The 17,002-nt window shown below is 36.6% G+C and overlaps 1 protein-coding gene across 1 annotated transcript; it reads left to right on the top strand.

Annotated features, from left to right (window-relative positions):
• The first annotated feature begins 689 nt into the window (after positions 1–689).
• LOC141695648 (uncharacterized) lies at positions 690–2,630 on the top strand. The gene is made up of 2 exons (XM_074499879.1): positions 690–782; positions 891–2,630. Exons 1-2 carry the CDS (start codon positions 690–692, stop codon positions 2,628–2,630), a joined length of 1,833 nt encoding a protein of 610 aa, XP_074355980.1.
• The last annotated feature ends 14,372 nt before the right edge of the window (positions 2,631–17,002 follow it).

Genomic DNA, 17,002 nt, shown 5'->3' with positions numbered 1-17,002 from the left:
TGTTGCACGCATTAGGTACCCTATGATATGTGTATTTGTATCTGTTCTGATCTCGGTATAAAATATCCTAACCCCTCGTTGTTTCAGCCTTACTTATTTTAAAATTGTTGATTTATTATAAATTACAGATTATTTATTTCTGATCTCTTTGTTTTGTAAACTGTATTCCAAATCCGTACTGGGCATTTGGCTCATGTCGTATTCTTTTTCTGGCAGGTGCTTAGGGGGATCTGGGACTGTGTGATGGAGAGCTACCCCAATTCGTTGATAAGGATTTCAGAACTTTATCTTTAATTAGACTTAATTATTTATTTGCAGATTTCACATTTATATTATTGGTTTAGACTGTTTGGAGATTTAATATTATTTTGGAGATTTCGGTCTGTTTAATTATTTTTTAGAAATATATTAGTGCTCTGTTTGCAGGTTTTGTATTTTAAGTAATATCTCCCTTCTATTTAAAGAAGGGGGTGTTACAAAGATGGCATCAGAGCCAGGTTCTTTCTTGTAGAAAGCCTACTTAGGTTGACCTGTGAGTTTGGGTAGATGATAGGATGGGTGTTCCATTTAATTTCGTTTCATTATGCTCTTTATCGTTTCATTCTGCTTCATCATTTTGAAATCTGTTTGTAATTGCTTCATCATATTTATTCGCGTAATCTTCACTCATTCGCTATCTTATCTTGTAGATGCCTCCTAGACGTGATCCTTTTCATATTGACCCCGCTCAGCTTACTGAGATGATAGGGCAAGCAGTGGCTCAGGCTGTACAGCAGGCTTTGGCAAACCAAGGAAATCAGAATGGCGAGGAAAATCAGAATGGACAAGGAAATCAGAATGGCGATGGAAACCAGAATGGACAAGGAAATCAGAATGGCAATGGAAATCAGAATCAGAATGGTCAGGGCCATCAGCTGGAGCCGTTTGTATGGTTGGAGAGGTTTGTGAAGCAGAAACCAGACTCTTTTAGTACAGCACCGACTCCTATTGATGCTAAAAATTGGATTGTTCATCTCGAAAAGATTTTTGATGCACTGGGTTGTGATGAGATTCAGAAAGTCAGGTTAGCTGTATATAAGTTGGAGAGTGATGCTCAGAGATGGTGGAGAGGAGTGAAAGCTACTAAAGGGGAGCAGTATATAGAGGCTTTGAAATGGCAGGGATTCAAGGAAGTATTCTATGAGCAGTACTTCTCTAATGCTGATAGGGAGGCTTATTTGAGGGAGTTTCATTCTATTATGCAGCACCAGGATGAGAGCATTACTGATTATATGGCGAGGTTTATAAGGCTGGCTGGATTTGCTGGGACAGTTGCAGGGACTGCTGCGCAGCAGGCTGATAAATTTAAATGGGGGTTGAAGTCTCATCTGAGGGGTTCCATAATTTCTTTTAAATTTGATAATGTGGCAGAGGCGGCTGATGCAGCAAAGGATGTTGAGAAAGAGCGCATAGATTTCAGGACTTCTAGGTCTAACAGTGGTAGTAAGAGGACTAGGGATGATCAAGGTTTTGCACAGGGTAGACAGTGGTATGGAGGTCAGAATGGTCAGCAGGGACAGTGGCGCGGACAAAATCAGAATAGGGGTGGTCAGTCATTCCACGGTCGGAATCAGTATGTTGGTCAGAATCAGAATCAGCAGTTTCAACGACAGAAGCAGCCTAGGCAGTGGCAGAATCATCAGCAGGGGCAGAGCCGTTACTCAGTATATGGGGGAAACCCCAATATGATTCCAGTGGCTCCTTGTGCTACATGTGGTGGACATCATCCAGGTAGATCTTGTTACAGACATACTGGGGCTTGTTTCTTGTGTGGTAGCATGTCACATAGGGCAAAAGATTGCACAGTGTCACGCAACCCTGGTGGAGGAGGAGCTGGCGGTGGTAGTGGCAGTGGAAGTCAGCAGAATCCTACAGCCAGAGTGTTTGCATTGACTGCAAATCAAGCAGCAGCTAATTCAGGTACCGTTTCAGGAACACTTCTTATTGGTAGACGTGATGCTTATGTGCTATTTGATATTGGTTCGACCCATTCTGTTGTGTCTGTATTGTTTGTTCGTCATCTAGGCGTTGCACCTTCATTATTATATCCTCATAAGTCTATTTCTACCTCGATGGGGAATTCTGTTGTTATTTCTGATATGTATCGAGAGTGTCCGATAGCTGTTGGAGATAGAAGTTGTAAGGTTAACTTGCTTCCCATGGAGATGCATGACTTTGACATTATTTTGGGGATGGACTGGTTGAGTGAACATCGTGCCACAATTGATTGTCAAGGAAAAAGGGTGATCTTTGGGGATGCAGATAAACCAGAATTTGTATACCAAGGGTCTCAGCTGAAGGGGGATGTTAAGTTAATTTCTGCTCTAAAGGCAAGTAAATTGTTGTCTAAGGGCTGTGATGGCTACCTTGCTTTCGTGAAGGATACATCGAAGGATGAACCTCGCATCAAGGATTATCCAGTTGTGAGGGAGTATGAAGATGTGTTCCCCGATGAGCTACCAGGTTTGCCACCACATAGAGAGGTGGAGTTTACTATTGAACTTGTTCCAGGTGCCGAGCCTATTTCTAAGGCGCCTTATCGAATGGCACCACTTGAGTTGCAAGAATTGAAGGAGCAGTTGCAAGAGTAGTTGGATAGAGGATTTATTAGGCCAAGTGTGTCTCCTTGGGGCGCTCCTGTGCTGTTTGTGAAGAAGAAGGATGGTTCCATGAGGTTGTGCATTGACTACAGGGAGTTGAATAAGGTGACTATCAGAAACAGGTATCCTTTGCCACGCATTGATGACTTGTTTGATCAGTTACAAGGGGTGAAGTACTTTTCAAAGATAGATTTGAGATCTGGTTACCATCAGTTACGAGTTAGAGAGGGGGATATTCCGAAGACTGCATTTCGCACTCGTTATGGTCATTATGAGTTTCTCGTGATGTCCTTTGGGTTGACGAATGCACCAGCGGTATTTATGGATTTGATGAATCGGGTCTTTCATGATTATCTGGATAAATTCGTGGTGGTCTTCATCGATGATATATTGATATACTCTAGGAGCAGACAGGAGCATGAGGAGCATTTACGTACTATACTTGAAATTTTGAGGGAGAAGAAGTTGTTTGCGAAATTTTCCAAGTGTGAATTCTGGTTGGAGGAAGTGGCATTCTTGGGGCATATTGTATTTGGTAGGGGCATTGAGTTGGATCCTGCGAAAGTCGAGGCTATTACTAATTGGCCCAGACCTAGCAATGTGACGGAGGTAAGGAGTTTCTTGGGTCTGGCAGGTTACTACAGGCGTTTTGTGGAAGGTTTCTCTTCCATAGCTTTTCCATTGACTCAGCTAATGAGGAAGGGAATTAAGTTCGAGTGGAATGATGATCGTGAGAAGAGCTTTCAAGAGTTAAAAAAGAGGTTGGTGTCTGCTCCAATACTTGTGTTGCCATCAGGGAGTGGAGGTTTTCAGGTTTATAGTGATGCTTCTAAGAGAGGATTGGGGTGTGTGCTTATGCAACATGGGAAAGTGATTTCTTACGCTTCTAGGCAGCTTAAACCATATGAGGTGAATTATCCTACCCATGACTTGGAGTTAGCAGCAGTGGTCTTTGCTTTGAAGATCTGGAGACACTATCTTTATGGAGAGACTTGTGACATCTTTACTGATCACAAGAGTCTCAAATACATCTTTACTCAGAAGGAGCTTAACATGAGGCAGTGGAGGTGGCTTGAACTTCTTAAGGATTATGATGCAAATATTCAGTACCATCCGGGGAAGGCGAATGTAGTGGAAGACGCTCTTAGTAGGAAGAACTTGGGGAGTGTTGCATCTCTCATTACTCAGCCGCACCTTATTTCAGATTTGGAGTGCTTGGGTGTTGAGTTGTATGTTAGAGGATCAAGTGGTAGCATTGCAAATTTGAAAGTGGAACCGAATCTTCTATTCATCCAGGTTCAACCAAGATGTATAGGGATTTGAAGAAGCACTTTTGGTGGAGTGGAATGAAGGGAGATATAGCAGAATTTGTAGGAAAATGTCTTACATGTCAACAAGTGAAGATAGATCATCAGAGGCCTAGTGGACTATTGCAGCAGTTAGATATTCCAGTTTGGAAGTGGGAAAACATTACTATGGATTTTGTAACTCATTTGCCGAGGACTTTCAAGAAGAATGATGTCATATGGGTGGTGGTTGATAGACTTACTAAGTCCGCTCACTTCTTGCCTATTAAAGAGACTACTCATGTTCATGAGTTGGCAGAGATTTTTTAGCGAGATATTGTTAGACTTCATGGTGTACCTGTGTCGATAGTTTCTGACAGGGATACGAGATTTACATCGCATTTTTGGAAGGGGTTCCAGCAAGCTTGGGGTACGAGACTTAATTTTAATACAGCTTATCATCCACAGACCGATGGACAGTCAGAGAGGACGATTCAGACATTGGAGGATATGTTGAGGGCTTGCGCGTTAGAGTGGACAGGTGATTGGGACAAGTACCTGTATCTGGTTGAGTTTGCGTACAATAACAGTTGGCACGCGAGTATTGGTATGCCACCATTTGAAGCTTTGTATGGTAGGAGGTGTAGGGCACCATCTTGTTGGGATGAGGTTGGTGAGAGAGTTATTGAAGGGCCAGAGTTGGTTAGAATCACTAATGAGAAGGTGGAAAAAGTTAAAGAAAGTTTGAAGGAAGCTCGATCGCGTCAAAAGAGTTACGCGGACCAATATAGGAAGTTTGGTGGATTTGAGCCAGGTGATCATGTGTTCTTGAAGGTGTCTCCTTGTAAGGGTGTGAAACGTTTTGGTATGAAGGGAAAGCTTAGTCCGAGATATGTTGGCCCTTTTGACATTATGGAGAAAGTAGGGGAAGTATCTTATAGAGTTGCGTTACCACCACAGCTATCTCATGTGCATAATGTGTTTCATGTGTCTGTTTTGAGGGGCTATAAATATCATCCGTTACACGTAGTTCAGTATCCATTACATAAGATTAGAGAGGATCTTTCTTGTGAGGAAGAAGCTGAGGCTATCTTAGCTCGAGAGGAGCGAGTTTTGAGGAAGAATACCATTCCGTTTGTGAAAGTTTTGTGGAAAAATCATTCTGAAAGAGAGGCTACTTGGGAATTAGAAGAATCTATTCGTGAGAAATATCCGCATTTATTCGACTCAGGTACGGCTATTTAGTTTCGTTTGATTCCGGGGACGGAATCCTTTTTAAGGGGGTATATATATAATATTCGTGAATTTTATTTATTTAAATAATAATGATAATAATAATAATAATAATTGAAGAATTTGATTTAAGTTAGAATAATAATTCTAAAAGAATTTAATTTTGAGTTAATAACAATTAGATTAGGAAAAGGAGTTATATCAAAAGATTTATATATAGTTGAAAAATCTAAACAACACACATTATTAGTATCAAAACCCTAGTACCACGAGGCTGTGGAGAGAGAGACGGGAACGAGAAATAGAGCCGCAGAATTCAAAGGTTTTCACGTGATTTATCTGAGTGTTTGCTTATAGGTGCTCAGGTATTTATCTATGTATGACAACTTTATGTCCATAAGACTTATTAATTGGAAGTTAGCATCTAGTAACTTTAGAAATTGCAGTTGATTAGACTGGTCGAGTACATTTACAAATTATTAGTAGTAAACCTGAGAACTGATTATATATAATAGCTAGCTAATGCATCATAATAATTTTGATTTCTAACTAGATGCCACATCGCTAGTTAACTATTTGGATTAGTTGAATGAGAATTAAATTGTATGATTACATATTTTATTATTTATTTAAGTTAATGTTTTAATTGGTTAACTATGTAATTGGATTTGTGCCTTTATTTTAGCAATAATGTTGTTAAAATTTTTATGGTAATATTCTTAATTACTCCATATAAAAATGTTTTTGCTTTTCTGTTTTTGGTACAATTTCTAAGCTTCCATAACATCATTTAGATACAAGTATGCTATGCAGCTATTTATACTATCTTATACCTTGTTTTTACTACTTTATTTGTATCTTGAATATTTAAATTATAAATATATTTTGAATGGTTAAAACTAGGCTAGTTTACTATATATTTGAAATATGAATATATTTCTGTGTTAGGTTGTATATGTTCATGTTTGACAAAATAGAGGTTATTTGGTGACTCAAGTATACTTTAATTTCTTACCTTTGTTTTTGTTTTGACTTTGTTGAATTTTTTATTAAAATATCATGTATTAGTTGGTAGTACATGACTTTTGAATTCATGGTAGTCATGTGTCCAGAGGTGTATGTGTTAGTATATATATTATTTTAATAGCATGGTCACCTGCCCTGTAGACTAGTAAAGTAATATATGCACTCCACTTTACTTAGATCAACCTGGTTATGTAGCATGTATAAAAACTGTGGCCATAGTAGTCTGTAGCAAAGTCCACCGAGACCAATCATTGGGTTTCAAAAAATAAAAAATAAAATAAAATATATGAATAAATTATAGGTAGGAATAATTAATAAATGATTATTAATTTTATATATTAATCTCAAATTATAATTTTGTATTTAGATCGTGGGCCGATAATTTAGCGACTTAATTGCAGATTTCGTTAGTGTTTTAGTGGCGATATTCGAGGTACGGATTATTGTCCCCTTTTTATTCAGCGCTACTCCTCTTTTTCATTATATTTATTTGATTCGTTCCGTTCTACTTTCTGCTCGCATCGTTAATATTTTCTTTGATCGTTTTTAATTTCCGGAAATTGTTTTAAAATTTGATTTTAAAAATTTAGATATCTGTTTATGCGGTTTTCAAAAATTATTTATGACATCCACCTGTTTTGAAAATTTGTATCATTTGTCTCATGTGAGTTTTAAATCTTGCGAGAATATTTATTTTGAACCCTTAGTGTGATTTAGGGTATACCGAGTTAACCAGCTGTAGGGGTACTACAGCCATGTCATTGCGACACCAGTGATATGACACTTCCGTGACAGTGTGATTGGTCACGGCGTATCCTTCCGTTAGCTCTTGGGAGGAGCTTTTGCGCATTTGATATTTGTTCAGGATACGTGGGTGCACCCAGAGTTTGATTTTTGATTTGATTTATGGTGACGTTGTATATGCCGTACACGTTATCCATTATGTTGCACGCATTAGGTACCCTATGATGTGTGTATTTGTATCTGTTCTGATCTCGGTATGAAATATCCTAACCCCTCGTTGTTTCAGCCTTACTTATTTTAAAATTGTTGATTTATTATAAATTACAGATTATTTATTTCTGATCTCTTTGTTTTGTAAACTGTATTCCAAATCCGTACTGGGCATTTGGCTCATGCCGTATTCTTTTTCTGGCAGGTGCTTAGGGGGATGTGGGACTGTGTGATGGAGAGCTACCCCAATTCGTTGATTAGGATTTCAGAACTTTATCTTTAATTAGACTTAATTATTTATTTGCAGATTTCACATTTATATTATTGGTTTAGACTGTTTGGAGATTTAATATTATTTTGGAGATTTCGGTCTGTTTAATTATTTTTTAGAAATATATTAGTGCTCTGTTTGCAGGTTTTGTATTTTAAGTAATATCTCCCTTCTATTTAAAGAAGGGGGTGTTACATATTACCACAGTTAAAACAAGTTTTTCTAGGAGCATTGGGAATAAACTTATAATTAGAATCCTTAGAAATACCTTGCTTACCATTCCTGTTCCTTTTAGGACTTTTTACTTGAGGTTTGTCAGTAACCTCGGATGATTTCTTTTTCAATTGTCTTTTAGACAAAAGTCCTATATTCTTTTCTTTCTTAACAGTCTTAATGGTTTCCTTGTTTTCCTTTCTTTGAGATTTATCACTTACTGATTTTTCTTGGGATGATGATGTTGAACTCTTTTCATAGATGGATTTGGGTTCATCAGCTTCAGAAAAGATAAAGTTAACATGAGTTTTGAGGGTAGTCATATTCTCAGTGTCAACATCCTTAATTCCATCTACATAACCAAGACATTCTTTCCAGTTTTTCTTAGAGATCATCTCATGAACCTTTTTTCCTGAAACAGTCCAGGCATTCAGAGTTTTCCTCTCATTTTCTAATTCATTTTCCAACATACTGTATTTAGCTTCTAGTACCTTAGTTGTATGTTTAGCTTTCTCACATTCTTTCTGAATTTCAATTTGATTTACTAAGTCAGACTCCAACTGATCATTCCTAGATTTTAAAATTTTTCAGTTAACAGTCTATTGTTCTGTAGAATCTTATTTTTATAATTTCCATAGAGAGAATTAAGAATAGATTTCAGTTCAGATATATGTTCAGTATCAAAAGAGAAGAAAGGAGTTGATACCTTAGAATCAGAGGAAGCAGGATCATCAAAGCTAGCCATCAATGCATAACATGTATCTTCATTTTCGGAATCAGAGGAGTCCATCCAATTCCTGCTTGATGTAATCAGGGCTTTGTTCTTTCCTTTGTCATGCTTTGTCTTCTTGCACTCTGTAGCAAAGTGACCAGGTTCATCACAGTTGTAGCACTTGCTGTTCGACCTGTCTACTTTTCCAGCTTTAGAGTCCTTTCCATCTCTTCTTCCAGTTGACTTCCTTTCCCCTCCAGTGAACTTCTTCCTGAAGCTTATATTCTTCTGAGATTTCCTGAATTGCATTATCTTGAAGCCCTTAACCAGCAATGCAACCATTTGCATGACATCAGAATCTGTCACATTCTCATCAGTTTCAGAATCAGTATTATCATCAGGATTTGATGATGAATCATCAGTATCTGTTCTAGCACATTGCTCTTTTTCCTTGCAACTTCAACAGACCTTTCTTTTGAAGCTTTAGCATTCACTTTCAAAGCAACTGATTTTCCTTTGCTGCTTTTCCTCCCCTTCCTTTGCTGGACTTCCAAGTCATGAGTTCTCAGCATGCCATAGACTTCATCCAGAGTGAATATTTCTAAATCATACTGATGTCGTATGATTGAAGTCTGAGTCTCCCATTCCTCATTCAAGGATCTCAGAAACTTGGTGTTTGAATCCTCTCGATCATACACCTTTCCCACCAAGGACAGATTGCTGAGCAGGGTAAGAAATCTATCATAGATGTCGGTGAGACTTTCATCAGGCTTGGCCTCAAAGTGTTCATATTCTTGAATCAGAACAGCCATTATGTTCTTCTTGATGGCCATGGTTCCTTGACATTGAATTTCAAGAGCATCCCAGATCTCCTTGGCATTCTTGTAGGCTATAACTCTGTTTGACATCACAGAATCAAGATTGTTATGCAAAATGTTTCTTACCTTTGCATCTTTCAGCACAGCTACTTTCTCTTCTGGTGTCCACTCACTCTTTTCCTTCAACTGATAGTGTTCAGCAACAGTAGGAGTTGCAGGCACCAGTTTTGTTGGCATGTAGGGTCCATCATTGATTACATCGAGATAGTCTAGATCTGTAGCTTCCAGATGCATGAGCATCTTCACCTTCCATGTAGGATATTCAGTCTTTTTCAGAATGGGGATTTTAATACTTTCATACTTGTTCAGAGACATGTTTAGATCGCTTCTGATTGTAAATTTATCAGGTAGCTCTAATATCAATTGTTGCCCAGTAAAAATATAATTGTTTAAGGGGGGTTGGATACAATTGTATAAATGTTTCGAACAAGTATAAAAATATAGCAGTTCTTTATATTTCTGATAAAAACTGTTACAAACTCTCTCAAGAAATACTGATGTTCTTGAGAACTGCTAGGTCGTACAATGCTCGAGTTACCACTATGTGATGGCCTAAATGAAAGGAATATGTCCTAAGTCCAATCATGTATTAGGATTTAGGAATAACTTTATCTGTTTTGATTTCATTGATATTAATAAAAGACTTGTTTTGTTTTAATTACGGGCTTTATCTATTTAAGTGTTTAAGTAAGATATACCATAGTTTAGAGTAAAGCTTTTTATGGATTATGATGAGATCATAATAGTAAGACCTAAAAGATGATAACACTAAACTTAAATAGTTCCTGATCATAGGATTACTAACTGGTAATTAATAATCCGCAAAGATCGGTACATACTATGCTTGCTTCATTATGAAGGATGTCTGTTCTCATAGACATTTGTGTGGTGACACTATAGCTAGTATGTAGGTGCTTATTATAGAAGAAGTTCACTGAACATGACTCGCACAGCTGAACAACTGATGGAGTTCACTCACGTGTCAGCAGTTGTTCATATAGTGATAGTTGTACAAGTATCCTTAGACTTGAGGTCATCATAGTCATCTTGTGTACACTGAACTATGCTTTGGTTTAGTTCTTAGTATCCAAGGACAATTATTAGGGCTCTACTGGGTATAGGAATTTGTACACGAAGATAGTGTATGATTAATAAAGGATCTACCCCTTCCAGTGAAGGAAGCGAATGTTCAAGGCTGATCCACTTATGCTAGTTCAAGAATCTCTGGCCAGAGTGAATGAAATTAGAAAGGAGTTTCTAATTTGCATGGAACTAAGCATAGTAAATGGTAAGCAAGTGATTGAATTAGATAGGCTTGACAGGAGATCCATGCCTTGTATTTAATCCGGACATTGTAGGGTAGAAGGAGTTTATTGTATGGTAACTATTTACTGAATAGGTTCTTGGTATTCTAAGCAGTGAATTCATATTATCCGGATAGTCGCGATATGCTGAGAAGTATCCCTCACGATGTAGAATAAATATGATTAATTAATTAATCATATTTAATAAATTAGAGAATTTATATAAATAATGATAAAATAGTTTTATTATTATTTATTTCTACTACCGGCTTAATATTGAACCTACAGGGTCACACCATAAAAAGAGAATGATTTAATGGTGGAGGAATTAATTAATAATGGCTAATAATTATTTATTTATGAAATAAATAATTAATTGGCAAATTTAATAATTGATTAAATGAGATTTAATTGATTATAAATTAATTAAGAAAAGTTCTTAATATTATTAATTAAGAATTTAATTTTTGGAAATTAAATCTAGAGAGAGAATTATTTCTAAAGTGTTTAGAAAAAGGATTAATAATTAAAAGGTGTTTTAATTATTAATGAGAATAATAAATGGGTTAATAATAATAATATTTTATGGGAAAATTTTAGCTGAAAATTTTGCCTATAATATACTATTATAAACCCTATTTTTATTCTAACCCCAAAATTTTATAAAACCTAATTCTCTCCACCTCCTCCTCCTCCTTAACGTCATTTTCTTGGTGGATACCGGTGGAGTGCTTCACGTTTGAGGAGCAGCTGCTAAGGATCTCCGATCGTTGCTCTTGGATCGCATATTAAAGGTTAGTAATCGATCCCTATGTTTTTACCACGATTTATATGCTTTTATTTGGATTTTATATGTGTAAAAGTGTTTTACCATGCCTCCGCTGCGATTAAAATCCAACACTAAACTGTGTTTATATAATACATAGCTGCTATAAATCAGTCTAGGATATGCATTATCAATTATTAATAGGAAAATGATACATATCTCTAACTGAATAAACAAAGTCCTATCACTCAGAACGAACAGATATCCATCCCTCAAAATAAGGAACAGACTTAATCTTCACAAAAGACTGTCTTCAGATACTGATGTTCTGCAGATACTGATGATGCATCAAATCCTGATGGCACATCAAATCCTGATGACATCAAAACAGCCAGATCCTGAGATCCTCCTGATCATTGAGAATCAGCACTTAACATTTGGGTTCCAAATGTTCAGGAGTTTAAGGACGAGATTTTAGATGAAAGTCATAGTTCAAGGTATTCCATTCACCCAGGGAGCACCAAGATGTATAGGGATTTGAAGGAATATTACTGGTGGCCCAACATGAAAAGAGACGTAGACAAATGGGTAAACAAATGTTTGACTTGCCAGAGAATAAAGGCAGAACACCATAGACCCAGCGGAATTTTACAACCCCTGAAGATTCCCGAATGGAAATGGGAACAAATAGCCATGGATTTTATTGTAGGCTTGCCAAGGATCAAAGCCAATCATGACGCCATATGGGTAATTATAGACCGACTAACAAAGTCAGCTCACTTTATTCCAATCAATGAGAGGTATACAGTCGATAGACTGGTGGACATTTACCTTAAGGAAATAGTGACGCGACATGGAGTCTCACCGTCCATTGTCTCAGACCGAGACCCCAGATTCAACTCCAGATCTTGGAGGAGATTTCAAGAATGTGCGGGAACCAAAATGAACATGAGTACCACTTACCATTCCCATACGGACGGGAAAAGTGAAAGGACCATCCAGACGCTAGAAGATATGTTGAGAGTCAGTGCAATAGACTTTAAAAGAAGTTGTGATGATCACTTGCCGTTGATCGAGTTTTCTTATTATAACATCATTCAAGCCAGCATTGGAATGCCACCTTATGAGGCTCTGTACGTGAGAAGGTGTCGATCTCCCTTATACTGGGATGAAGTTGGAGAGCGCAAGATGATCGAACCCGAAGTGGTCCAAAGGACCAAAGATATAGTGATCTAATCAGAGGACGGCTGGTAGCAGCCCATGACCAACAGAAGAAGTATGCAGATTTGGCCCGAAAGGACTAGGAATATGAATTCGGGGACCTAGTGTTGTTAAAGGTATCCCCTTGAAAAGGGTTGATGAGGTTCGGAAAGAAAGGAAAGCTAAGCCCAAGATACATTGGACCTTTTGAGATACTAAGACGTATTAGAAAGTTAGCTTACGAGTTAGCCCAACCACCGAACCTACAACAAGTTCATAATGTGTTCCATGTGTCAATGTTAATGAAGTATCATCGGGATGCCAGGCACATAGTGAAATACGAGCACGTGGATATGCAACCATACCTGAATTATGTTGAACGACCAGTGAGGATCATGGATCAAAAAGAGCAGGTGCTTCGGAAAAAAGTGATCAAGCTAGTCAGAGAATTGTGGCAGAATCATAATATGGAGGAATCAACTTGGGAACTAGAGAGCGCAATGCTAGAAAAGTACCCCCATTTGTTTTCTATCTGATTCCGGAACGGAATCCTTGTAAAGTGGGGAGACTGTAATAACCCCAAATTTTTGGAATTTTTATAATCCTTATAAATAGTAACTTTTTGTTGATTGTGCTGATTAAAGAAATTTTCATGCCACACTATATAGGAGTTCTTTCATTGATATTCTGAGATCATATTAGTACTCCATAAGCTATATGAGTGTATGTAAAGATCGTCAGAATTCGAATTCGAATTCGAACACTTTGATTTTTCCAGAAATTCACCAGATACCGAAAGAATTCAGTATAAGGTAACATGATTAAAATGATTTAAATTCAAGGATTATAAGAGAGGATCATTCAAGGAATATAAAATATTAAGAAAGGTTTAGGGAAGCTCAAGTAATGAGATTCCGGACATGATCCCTCAAACGAACAACGAGAACGAAAGTTAAGCGATCCGTAAAATAGATAAGCGACCATTAGCCAGACAATTAAGTATTATTCAAGGAATATTAGTGGATTATGATGTCATCATACCATAAGGCTTTGACAAGTAGCAACAAAGTGACATAATCAAGATGACATAAGCAAGGTTCACAAGATATTCAGTTAGAATGATTTGTGTCCAAGTACTTAAACCTTGCTTAAACCAAGGTTAGTTGTAACCAAGCAAACAAAACACCACACAAACACCAAGGCAAATCAAAGAAGCATTTAATTACCCCATTTTCAAAGAATGCTATCGGCTTCTTCTTGAAACAAAGGAAAAACTTTTGCAAGTTCAAGCTCCACTTCTTGATAATTAGAAGGTAATTATATAAAATTCCTTGTGATTAGATATGCATATTCTAGGTGTTTAAGCTTTCATTTCCTTATCAATATTTTCTAATAAATCATTGAAAAAGATGATAAATAGTGTTTTCTAGAAAATAACTTTATGTTCTCGATTTCTTTGGAAAGATCAATGTAACACCCCCAGATCCGGGGTCAGGGATCCGGGTCGTCACGGTCTTTCTTTCCAAAATATCACTTCACTTAATTAACAATAAATAACCTCATGCTGTGACCCCACACTAACACACACCATAACCCGTTATAGTCTCAGAGATGAAATTGAAATAAGTACAAGTCTTTGAATCCACAATTTAAAAGTTATTACTACCCAAAAATGATTACTTGATAAGTTTACAATTAATTGCCATTATCTGCCACAAGTTATAATTATACATAATTGATTCCCAAAAGTAGAAGGTCTGATCTACAAATAGATCTACCTCTGCAGCTATAGCAGCTATGATCTCAACGGGAAGGCGCGGGGCGCTTCCCACGCTCTTGCGCTGGGTCTGCTTGAGTCTGGCCATCTTTCCTAACTGTTGTTGTGTGATGAAGAAATAAAGCAAGAGTGAGCATTACAGCTCACAAGATAATATATAGTGTAAACAATAATGTAAGTATCTAAATGGATAACTTACTAAAATCCTTTATCAAGTGTAAGATAATTACTTACTGATTATAAGCAAAAATAAGGGATGAAGTTACCAAATACTTCACTATACTTATATCATTTATAAGGCTACTTGAACTACCACTGTTCAAAGTATTATAGGTTTAAAAAGGGTCATCCCATAGATGAGACCACAAGTTAAGACTTGAATAGATTCAATCTTTGAAATATTATTGAATGAAATAAAGTTACGAGATACTTTATTTAGTCCCGATATATATATCCACATATATACCTCTTAAACATTTCCTGGAACCTCTGTTATGTAAAGTATTAACAGAGTTTGAAACATCCAATGAATTTTGGAAAGAAAAAGAATTTTGGCATAAACTCGATATTTGCTGATCAGGCAAAGATACCAATAAGTAACCTTTTCTACTAGTAGATGGATGAATCCCCCACCGGTCATCACCCTGGCCACATAAGGACCTTGTGCTGGACCGCCACCCGGCCTCTTACGCGTTGATGGACTGCCACCCAGCCACTTACACTTTGATAGACCGTACCCCGGCCTGTCGCTTATGCCGACTCAATTAGATGGACTTACTTCCCGAACGTTGGGCAGTAATCAAATTGTTTTCTCAAAACAACAACCACGTTGCGAATGTAAAATACACCACAGAGCCGGATCCCCCAGGTTTTGAGCGAGTATTTAAATCCCCTTTGAAAGGAAGATCTTAAATATAAAAATGAGTTTTGGGGTCCACTCTAACTTTAAAAATCATTTTGAAGACTCGAAAACATTTTTAAGATTGTTTGGAGTACTGCTGATTTATTAAAATAAATCAGTCCCGATATATTAGAAAATATCTGAATATTATTATTTAAATAATATTCTCATAAAGATAATCCTTATAAAAATAATCGAAGTAGAAGTTTTAAAACTCATACTTGAAATGAATATTAAATAACCAAAGATATACTTATACGAAAGTACTATCTTTATTTGAATAATCGAAAATAAGTTTAATTATCGAAACATTATTCTTTAATAAAATAAAGAATATTATTAAATAATAAGCGGAGTCATAATACCTCAAATGAATATTATAAATAATATTCATTAAATAAAATAAACGGAGTCATACATCCTCAAATGAATATCCAATTAATAATCATTAAATAGAATAAACAGAGTCATAAGTCCTCGAATGAATATTCAAATAATATTCATTAAATAAAATAAAGTTATCGAATAAACCTTATTCGATCAATAGTTTTGAAAACTATATCCATATATATATAAATATATATATATATATAATATACTCGGGAACATCGACTCCCGGTTTTAGAAAAAGTTCACCTTTTGATCCCCTGTACTAAGGGTAAACTCAAATACCGCTTATCTCTAGCATAGGTATTATGCAACTATAAGCATTTGAACCAACAGATATATAAATCAAGAATATGAACCAGGCATGCATATATACCATATCACATGCTACAATATATCGCAAGAATTTGCTAATAACAAATATACATTTATCGCAAGATCATGCATATACACATATACATCACAACAACAGTTATACGGGTAGAAAACTTGCCTGAGCGACTGGGGGTTATTAATTGCTTGGGACGAGTCTGGTAACCTATAAACAACATATAAGTTGGAATTAAACCAAAGTCACTTGTAAATCTATACTTTAACCAATTTAGACTCTAACGCTCGCTTTGCGCTTAATGATTTTCTTAAGTCGCTCGAGTACCCTCGGCTCCACCATTTTTAATAAATTAACCATTATGAGTTTTAAGGCGATTCTTTTGCGAGTGTCTTACCAACTCCCTAACACACTTAAAATAATTGTTTCATACCCTAATTAACCCTTTTTGGTCTTTAACATAGGTTTCAAAGTAAGGTGAGGGGTAACGATTCGTTCGCGAAATGTCGTTACTTAAAACGGCCGTTTCTCCTAAACCGTACATCGGAATCAAACGAAACACATATCAAAACGAAGCTCGTAACATGAACTATCTAAACATGGCAATGGTCAAAACCTAGCAGGGAGTTCTCAGGTCCTAATGTTATGAACAAAAGCAGTCTAAAGTAAATCGGACATTACGACGGCTATGTTTACGCGATTTCCCAATTTTATACCATTGCAATTCAACCACCGATCAATCCCAATTCATTCATACAACCAACATCCATCCACACTACATCATAACAGCCCCAATCAACTCAATATTAACAATTTATACTTATTCTTAAACTTGAATTTAAACTATACTTAAGTCCTTTAACCAAACCATAAGATTTCAACATTCAATTCACTACCATTCCAACCCAAACTCTAAACCAACAAGCATCAAGCTACTCTTTTACCATAACTATCAAAATCATCCTAATATACAAATTAAAGCTAGGGTTTGGAGATGTTATACCTTCCTTGAAGTGATTGGAGTAGCTAGGAAGCCTTAAGAAGCCTTGAGATGTCTTAGGGATGCTTGGATCTTAAAGGAAAAACAAGAAAAATCAAGTTAAAAACCTTGAAATCACTATTAATTG

The sequence above is a fragment of the Apium graveolens genome, chromosome 11 (genome assembly GCF_009905375.1).
Source record: "Apium graveolens cultivar Ventura chromosome 11, ASM990537v1, whole genome shotgun sequence".
Classification (NCBI taxonomy): domain Eukaryota; kingdom Viridiplantae; phylum Streptophyta; class Magnoliopsida; order Apiales; family Apiaceae; genus Apium; species Apium graveolens.
Note: the sequence above shows the minus strand (reverse complement) of the source record. Positions and strands in the feature narration are given on the sequence as shown.